At 31.5% G+C, this 10,124-nt stretch overlaps 1 protein-coding gene across 1 annotated transcript; it reads left to right on the top strand.

Moving 5' to 3' along the window:
* The first annotated feature begins 4,172 nt into the window (after window positions 1–4,172).
* Window positions 4,173–5,294, top strand: LOC111384795 (zinc finger protein ZAT5-like). Its single transcript, XM_023009118.1, has one exon. It carries the CDS (start codon window positions 4,320–4,322, stop codon window positions 5,091–5,093), a length of 774 nt encoding a protein of 257 aa, XP_022864886.1. The 5' UTR covers window positions 4,173–4,319; the 3' UTR covers window positions 5,094–5,294.
* The last annotated feature ends 4,830 nt before the right edge of the window (window positions 5,295–10,124 follow it).

The raw sequence follows: 10,124 nt of genomic DNA, 5'->3' as shown, positions 1-10,124 counted from the left end.
CGAAATCGCTTTTTTGAAACCGTTGGTTTCTCTCTGTTCATGTTTGGTTTTAAATCAATTCAAACCAATTCAAAATGATTTGGTTTAGATTTTAATTTTTGCAAATTGTTTCAAACTGTTTACAAAATAATAATAATAATAATAATAATAATAATAAATAAAAAGTGAAAACATATAAATTAAATTTTATCTGATTCAATTAAAACTAAACACATCATAGTTAAAAAGATACATCCATATTAGTATAACTCAATATATAAATAGACAATTATTCATCCAAATTAATTAATTATATCATACTCAAATACACATAAGTTGGTTTTGAAAAATTGTTGTTGAACCATATTGATCGACAACCCATTATAGTTGAGTAAATAATTAAATTTAAAGTTTAATTTAGACTCACACATTTCTTTCCTTCTACTAATAATTTTCTTGAATTCCAGCAAAATTTTTAGGTCTGTTTATCCAAAATTTCATATATTTTTTGGTAATTATTTACTACACTCTATTGGTAGTTGTGTTGTTTTATTCTAATTAGTACTGGACTCCCTTAAATTTTCGCAGACAACATTTTTGTATGATGTTATCACATTATAATGATTAGAACAGTAGAACTTTGGTATGTAATATTTTTAATGGTTAATATTTATGATTTAATTTATTTGATATATGCTATTTTTTCTTTATTAAAATGTGGTTTTAAGTCGATCCAAACTAAAAAAAAATGGTCTGAATTGGTTTGATTTGAAAAAATTTCAAACTGTTTCAAGTGGTTTGATTTGAAAATTTGTCATGAAACACCCAAATCATATCGTGTCCACTCCTACAATAGGTGAAACTTTCTATTTTTTATAGTCTTCATTTGGTCTCATTTTTATAATTGAGGTAGTACTCCTATATTTGCCTTTGATTGAATGCTATTCTTTTGATCAAATTCTCTCCTCTTTCTCATATCATGTAATTTTGGAGATAATGTACTTTTTCGACTAATTTAGACGTGCGTGAATTGTAATAAAAAAGAAAATAAAGGGAGGAAGTTACATAGAATGAGGTGACATTTCCTTGTGAACCTGACATGGACACACATGGGAATTGCCACAAGAAGCATACAATTAGGAAGGGTAGTTTAAGGCTTGTTGAAGAATGAACGAGTCACAAGGCAAGTGTGAGGCTTGCAGCTTTGCAAGTTGTAGAGTTGAGTAGAAGCACCTAATTTGGGTTGGGAGTTGGCATAAAGTCAGTATCATTCATAGTAGGACTTCAATAGCCAATTTAACTTTTGCTTTTATTTATTTGCATTTGTTACAACTAATTCCACGAGTTGTTATCTACACATCATTTACACTAGTAGACATCGCTAACGACACTACTGGCACTACCACTAGTGCCTTCTATTTTGCATTTGATTTAGATGGGTTTATGTACGATCAATGAACATGACGATGAAAAAGATTTTAGCCTTTTCGTTTCTATTTAATATCACAATATTGTTCACACTATTTTACAAAAATAAAATAAGATAAAATAAATCCTAGTAAAGTTCAATTCTTTGTTCATACATGTATATGTAATCGTTTGTATGCTTGTAATAAATGGTAGTCAGGATTGAAATACAAACAAAACAATAATTACCCACCATTGAAATAAATGGCTTATTACACGATAGATCTTCGATACATTATGAGAAAAAGAGAGGTGATCTAAATTTAAACATTTTTGTTGTACCAACGAGCCGGACTAAATCAAAGAGGTAATCTAACTGCCAACCATTTACTCAAAATGCTTATTAGGTTGAAATGCATAAATGTGACATAGAAATGCTTTGCTCAATACCTTACTAATTATGAAAAGAAAGAGCTGTAAAAAGATCCACTTTGAGTAAGACTCGAGGCTAATGAGAGCAGGTCAAGAGCAAGATAGCATAAAATTGCATTGAATCAGCACCATAGTTGACTTAATTAGGGTATGAATTCAGATCTCTTAAAGTGTTATTTTCAAACCAAGTTCAGATGAGGATGAAAAGTATTCGGTTTCTCATGTAAATAACTTAATATTCATGACCAAAAGATATCAATGTGATACCTTGGTCCTTTATTACCAAACAAAATGTTCAGATTCACCTATTCATTTCTCTCTTTATAATGGAGTGAATTCTGAATTCAAGAGGAAATGATTAGTTGTTTTACATTTATAGAAGCTAAGGGAAGAAGTCAATCGCTTTCGGTATCTCTTGCTTCTTTGGTTAGTTCAGTATGAGTGACATGCGCAAATTGGCATAGGCAATATATATAATATTAAATAGGCGATTAAAGTAATAAAGCCAAGCTTTTGCTAGAGTACAAGTCTTTCAAGTATCGATAGCATTCATATCCTATTCTAATCGACAAAGATGAGTCTTTCAAGCATACACACAATTATACCAAGTGAAAAAAAATTGGGTTTTCATGTTCTCGTTTTTATTCATTCTTGAAATCTGAAATAAAGTATAAGGAGTGTTGCCCTGAATACAAAAACGAATTTTTGAAGTAAATCATTCACGGTTCTAGGCCAGTAATATTAGTTCAATTTCTACCGTGGTTGAATATAAATATAGGGAGTGTTTTAGTTATCAATCTTCCATTTTTAACACCCCCCACCCCCCCCCTTTCTGCTATTTGTCTCAATTTTTAGTATATTTCTACATTCTCATTAATCTAAGTGTGCCTTCAATGCACCAGATTCGACTGGAAAAAAAATTATTTTACTCTAATCTAAAATAACAAGGGACATAGTTTATTGAAAAAAAAAAAAAAAAAAAAAACAGATTCGACTGGAAAAAAATTATTTTAGTATAATCTAAAATAACAAGGGACATAGTTTATTGAAAAAAAAAAAAAAAGAGCGTGTGACAACCGATCCAAGTCATACCATTTAGAGGAATAGTTTATGAAAAGGAGTTTTAAGGGTTTGCTTGAAATCCAACCGAATCTTCTTGATTTACCTCACTTCCATCTACTTTATTTTCTGTACATCTCTCTAAAAATAGTATACTTTTCTTTAAGTTTAAGAATACCTGAACTGATGATGCGTTAGTGTTACAACATACCTAATTTTTTTCCCCCTAAAGAATAAAAAAAGACTTCTTAATTTTCCCTATTGTTTCGAAATATTATTATGACAAATTTTTGTCCTTTAAAGGTAAAAACTCCTTTTGACATAATTTACTATCATGACATATTTAATCTTTAATATATTAAATATCACATCAAGTGAGAATCATTTTTTGAATTCTTTTGACCATATTACAAAAATTCAATTATTTCAATAGTATTTTACTTTTCTTTTTTAATATGTAATAAATACTACAAAATTCTTGTCAAGTACGAATTTCATATTATTAATTTTCAATCTATTAACATTCACATTAATCTAGACTCAGTGAATCTTGACGTGAAGAATTTTAATCTACATTAATCTAAAGTTATTATAAATAAATTTATATCTATTCATGTATATAAGAATTTTAATGGATGTTTAAATTCATGTATTAGCAATTAATTCTTATATACCAAATGTAGTATAAAAATGTTGTTCATTTGTAATATTCATCATCACAAAAAAAGAGTACATTTTCTTCTATTAAATTTATATCCTAATTTTTTTTAATTCGTTTGAGACTCATCAAATCCTCTTAACAATTTGGTATCAAAATATTATTTTTACGGTGTTTATAAAATATTTTAGAATAACGTGTAATGCACGTTCAACTTTGATCAGTAAGATAAAATATACCAAATACAATATGTTGTCCATGTTTGGTTTAACTAAAAATCTTAATAGTAAGTCAAAGTGAAGAATTAATTTTAATCATACATTCATGAGATCCATAACCTCTTAATTATACATTTCATCAACATTTATCAAAATCTATTAATATCAGATTTTAATATAAAAACCATACAGGGTCATAATAAAAATACTATTCGTCATACGCTTCGATTTTTAATGCCTTTGGACACTTCCCAAAAGGAAAAAGATGTGTTTGTCACGTTGGGTTCTTCTTAGTTGTTAAAAAACACTTTTCCAAGTAGGAAACGCAAGGAATATTGGTGGCCACAGGCTAATTCATGGTAACTGTCGACTAGGGCGGATTTGAAATTTCTAACACTTTAATACAATTGATTATATATATACATACACACGCATAATATAACCCATCCACAGTTTCTTTCATCTCACTCTCCACTTTCTTACACTAAGTAGTGTTATTCCAAGTCTTGTTCTAAATTCCAATACTACTCTCTTCTATATTGAAAGTTGTAACCTCTTTTGGGCATATGGAAATCGAGATGCTAGAAGAGTTTACAAAGTACCAGGATCAAATGATCCTTAAAAGAAAGCGTACAAAGCAGCTAAGGCCATCACACTCTAGCTCATCGAGCGGTGGTGGTTGTGGTGGCAATCGAGGAGGCGGAAATGGGTTCCGTTCATTGGTTTCTTCTCCCACAACATCAAGTGGAATATCTACAAGTACTGAGGAAGATGAAGACATGGCCAATTGTCTAATTCTTTTAGCACAAAGTGGTGACAAGGTGGAGAAATTTAGTAGCCGAAAATTCACGGAAATGGCCAATATAACACAAGGAAAGGTCGGCATCTATGTTTATGAATGCAAAACCTGCAATAGAACTTTTCCATCATTTCAAGCTTTAGGTGGGCACAGAGCAAGTCACAAAAAGCCCAAGTCTTCATCAGATAATCAGAAAAAATCATCACCGTTCGATCACAACGAGGAAGAAAAGAAATTGATCATCGCTAGTCTTAGTCCACCACCTTCAATCCAATCATCAGGCAAAGTTGAAATTAAGCCTAAAATCCATGAGTGTTCAATATGCGGTTCAGAGTTTTCATCAGGACAAGCATTGGGAGGTCACATGAGAAGGCATAGGACAGCACCAAATACAACTAGAATTGGCACCGATGATTCTGAGGAACCTAGAAATATTCTTGCTCTGGATCTTAACCTCCCGGCACCACTGGAGGATGATCACCGGCCAGACGAAAAGTTTCTTATCTTCTCCTCCCCGGCCTTAGTCGATTGCCACTACTAGAAAACAAGAGTCGACACTGATGCAATATAAAAAAAAGTTGTTTTACATTTTCTTTTCATCACAATTATCAATTGTTATAATTCATAATTCATTAATATTGTTGTTATCAATTCTTTCTTTTTAGTCTTTCTTGCCTTTTATGTTACGCACAAAGCTGAATTCTTAAAGTAAGTAACAAAATACAGTTCACGGTTGCTTTCATTCACGAAAAGTTAGTGATGAGCCTCATTTTTTTTAATATTTATTTTCTCTTATTTCTTTGAGTGGAAAAGGGATTTCCAACCCTCCAAAGTGTTAAAGAACGTGTAGTGTGAGTGAGATAGAGAAAGGGATGGCATAGCATGGACATGGTTAGGCATAACCAGCACCACAACTAAAGTCGTGGATTAGGTTGTCTTTATTTTTTTTCGTCACAAATAAAAACTTCCTTTGTCTGTCTGTTTCATTAAATGATAAAGAATTAAGTGGATAGGAAAGATGGGTTGGTAACTGCATATCCATGTGTGTATCCATCTGTATTAATATATTTTTTTATGTAATACTTCACTTTTAAGCTTTTTTTATTTGTTATGTGTGACAGTTTTAAGTAACTCTCATCCCACCAATTCACACCAACAAATTCAACTGAAATATTCCTAACATTTCAAGTTTCTTAACTAACACACTACATATATTATCCACTCATTCTAGCCTCAGAGGGTGGTGTAATAGGCTTGAGACCCGTTTGATAAGATTTTTAAGTCAGAAGTTGTTTCTGAAAATAAGATCAGAAGTTTTTTTTTTTTTTTTGAATAAGTTTCGATAATTTTTTAAAAGTAATTTGTCCGATTAAAGATCTTAGAGAATGGATGTGTATGTTCCACCTAATTTTGTTGATTGCTAAATGACTCAAGTATTAAGATAACTGACTTTTTCATGTGCCCAAAAATGAGCTAAAATCAGAACGGAAATAAAGAAAAAAGGGAGATATAGAGTCTATATGTTAGGAGAAATTAGGTAGAGAATAACCTTAGAGCTCTACTAGGTAATGATGGAATTAAATGTGATTTAGGGTCCATTTAATGTTGTGGCAACTGCCATTAAAAATTAGCTGAGAATTTATATAAGATAACACTGAGGTTTGCTTGGTTAATAATCGTTGGAGTGTTTGTTATGTTCACGTTTCATTAATTATTGTTTAGGCAAGCATGTGGCCATGTCTAAATACATAAAGAGCGGAAGTCATTAGAGGATTCTTTCAAAATAAGCACATGTAGTTGGGGGCTACCTTACCAAAATATACTTCTTAATTAATATTCCTGTTATATTATATTTATTTTTTGAAAAATTAGCAAACACTGAATCAATATTAGGTACTTTGAGTTTGGTGGAATAATGTACAAATATTGTTCAGTACAATATATTAAACATGCCAGAGTAATCATCTTTTTGCCGTTCATGATAAGGGAGTCGAAAATTAATAAATAGTCTCGTACTTAAACACAAAAATTTATGTGAATGAGGGTTCTATTTGGGTATTTCCAATAACTACTTGGCAATTAAATATTTGGCTCAATTTAAGCACTTCATACTTCAATGGTCACTGTCGAGTGCCACCACTAGAGTGTGAATTTTTAGCTCATTCGAAGTAATCGTGTGGACAACTCAGCAAGAGGGGCAACCATTATGACTTGACGCATGGTTGGTTGTCAAAAATTCAGGCCTGTGAGTGAAAAAATGCCTAAATATTTGTAAATTTGTAGACTAAATAGGATAATATCATGTAGTACTGGATGCAGATAACGGCTTCCACTTCTATTTAAATTGGTGCTAAGCATTTGTAATATTATAAAACATTAACGATTGAACAAAAACACGAATACGCGTGTAAATCCGTTTTCGATGTTTGCGATGTTTGAGACAGTGCATGAATTATTGATAGAAACAATACAATATGATGTTGGTGCAGCCTATGATTTGTCTAAAGTCTTAATGAATGACATTTGCCTGCCATTTTAACTACAAAATATAACATTAAAGGAATAAAAATTATTATTAATTTTCTTAACCAAGGGGCGTTCGCATTTTTTTTTTTCTATTTAAAATAAATAAATAAATAAACTAGAAAATGCTTTGACAGTAAACTAATTTTTCAACTAATTGAGTAAGTAAAAATAAAAACGATTGCATGTTAAATGTTTAAAATAAAGTCATCTCATTCAGTAATTATTGTTTTATTGATGGTCGAAATATTCTTACGGGCCATTGATCTTTTCTTTATAATTATTAAGAGGAACAAGCAAGTAAATTATTTAAAGAAGACGATGACTTGAACGAAATAAAAGACTCGAGAAATTTGAGTTGACTTTAATTGTTCATATATATATAAAATCAAGTGGTGAGGGAAATCTGCACATATTTAATACCATTTAAGGGTTGTTGGAAGAAGCCTTTGATAAAAATTAATGAAATTTGTGGCTGAAAATGTTAAAAAGATTTTACTGTATTGACAATTTTTTAGACAAATTGACTAATATGAAAAGTTGTAAAAGTTAGAAATGTTGTATAGATGAAATAGGTAACTTAGGGTTCAAGTGTGGAACAGAGAGGAAAGAGTTGCGGGCTTTACACTAGCTCATTGTCCATTTGTTGCTTGAGTAGAAAAAACAGCAACCTTGTCGATCGTTTGTCGCTGAGCTATTGCTTGAGCAAAACATCGATTGCTTGTGTTCGTCAAATGTGTTTGTCAAAAATCCCGCAAGCATAGGGATTCATTGTACAAGTAATAATTGTGATGAAAGAGTTATCCTCCCACATGGAAGAAAGTCTAATTCTAGTGTATTTGATATAATTAAATTCGTATTAATAACCAAAAGTTTATTTTTGTTTAAATAGCTAATTAAGTTATGTAACTAAAAAAAAATTGTAGAATTAACAAGGATTTGTTTTAAAATTCAAATAAATAAACGTACTGGATTTTCGATGCCACTGATCAACTCTTATTTCTAATTCTCATCCTGTAATATTTATCTCAACTCATGCAATTGTGACGATAGATAATTTCACTTTTATTTATTATTATTTTTCAAGATATAATAAACTTATATTTACCACGAGACGATCATATTCCTAATCCGAATTTATATGACAAACATGCATTGACATTTAAGATTATCACATATGATCGCACATGCCACAAATATTATTTCTAACATTTATTGTCGAGTTTTCAATAACAGTGTTCTACCTATCGTGAATTTTTCAACACTACGAATAAGCAACTTATTGTCCTAATGGTGTGCAAATATTAAAACAATATAAATAAGCATATTAATGGAATCACAACACAAAAATTAAGATAAAAACACAGGTCTCGAATTAAAACTAAGAATTAAACAATTTTATCATCTATCCAATACATAAAAAGATTTAAGCTAGCATCACGTTGGAATTAAACACACAAAAGCGGAAGGAGATCACAAATTGACGGAACATTATTAATTCTTCACTTTTTCTTGGCCCTTGACTGTGTATGTGTGTCTCTTCCCCAGTTGCCTTTTTACTTCCCAAGCAACTCCAAGCTGCTGCCTTATTAACTCCCCTAATTGGCGTGCTTTATGGCTCTTTGTATATGAAATCTATCTCTCCAATCCCCAAATTCAGCCGCCAATATGTCTATTAATTTAGCAGCAGGCCACGCATTTGCGTCTCTTTTTCAATTCCTGCAGCCCTCTATTTTTTTGTGTTTCCTTCTCAGTTGGCGTGTAATAATCTCCAAGAAGATATCCCAATTCAACCCTATATTACTTCCCAGTTTAACTCACAAATTGCTGCCCAATTATATGTGTATATATTTCCACAAGGTGGCATTTTCAATGAATTCCAGCTGGCTATTTTTACTCAAAACCAATTTCAATTCTCTTCTAATTCTCTCTCTGATTTCCCCCCAGGGTAGCCGCTTCTCTTCACCCAAAAACGACCAAATTTTCTCGGTTATTCTCCAAATCTCCTTCCAATTGTTCTCTTCGCCGCCTATATTTTTTTCCCCCCAAGATACTCCAAGCTGCCTCCCTCCCTTAATCTCCAAATTCAGCCCCCTGTTCACGTGTTTCTGTGGGGATATATATAAAGCTAACAGCCCTTTTGTTTTTGCAGCCCAATTAAACTTGGTGATATTAATTAGACCAGCCCACTTTCTTCTGTAAAACAGGATTCCAATTGGCTAATGAATTTGAAACCAAATTTAAGTTCAAAACTTAGGCCCATTTAATTTATTATTTTCTTCATGTCCTCCAGTTTTAAAGTGTGAAATTCGATCTCCAATCTTACATAAAATAGCCAATTAAATCCCCCATCCTTTTCCAAATAGTCCATCACTAAAAACACAAACAGAATTAACCTAAGTTAAATAAAAATTAATAAATTGACGACATAAAAGTTTAATAAAATGGTCTAAATAAGTGTACAAATTGTACTTATCAACTCGCCTATTGCTTGAGCGGCAATATTATGTGGATAATCTTAGTTCGCATTTTTCAAGAGTTTTATTCGGTCCATTTTATATATATACAACCACATATTTGGGAAAAATATTAACTTCATATAATTCAAAACATCCATTTCCTATACACATACAAGAAGGTACTTTCTCAAGAGATTATAGAGGTTGCTGAAGATTGAGGGAGATTAGAACAAAAGCACGGGAAGAGTACAAAAATAAGAAGTTTTTGATAATCCACAGGAGATAAACAATTTCAGAAAATTGAAAATAGGTGTGAGTGAAGCACATTTTAGCAAGTCTTGAAAATTGGAGGAAGTAGATCAGCGAGTTTAATGGAATTTTCTAGACTGGATCGTACAGTACGTTCACCATTGTCTATAGTGGAGATTACTGATTTTGTCCCTAACCTTGAACCCAAGAATAAGGGACTCTTAGGATAGAGGCCTACTAGACAATGTAGGATCTACCAACCTAGGAATTGAAATCAGCGACCACATAACTTTAATTCTAAGTTCAACCCTACTTGTTTCAATTATGGAAAGTTAGGACAT

Source organism: Olea europaea, unplaced genomic scaffold (assembly GCF_002742605.1).
Source record: "Olea europaea var. sylvestris unplaced genomic scaffold, O_europaea_v1 scaffold3011, whole genome shotgun sequence".
NCBI classification, from domain to species: Eukaryota; Viridiplantae; Streptophyta; class Magnoliopsida; order Lamiales; family Oleaceae; genus Olea; species Olea europaea.
Note: the sequence above shows the minus strand (reverse complement) of the source record. Positions and strands in the feature narration are given on the sequence as shown.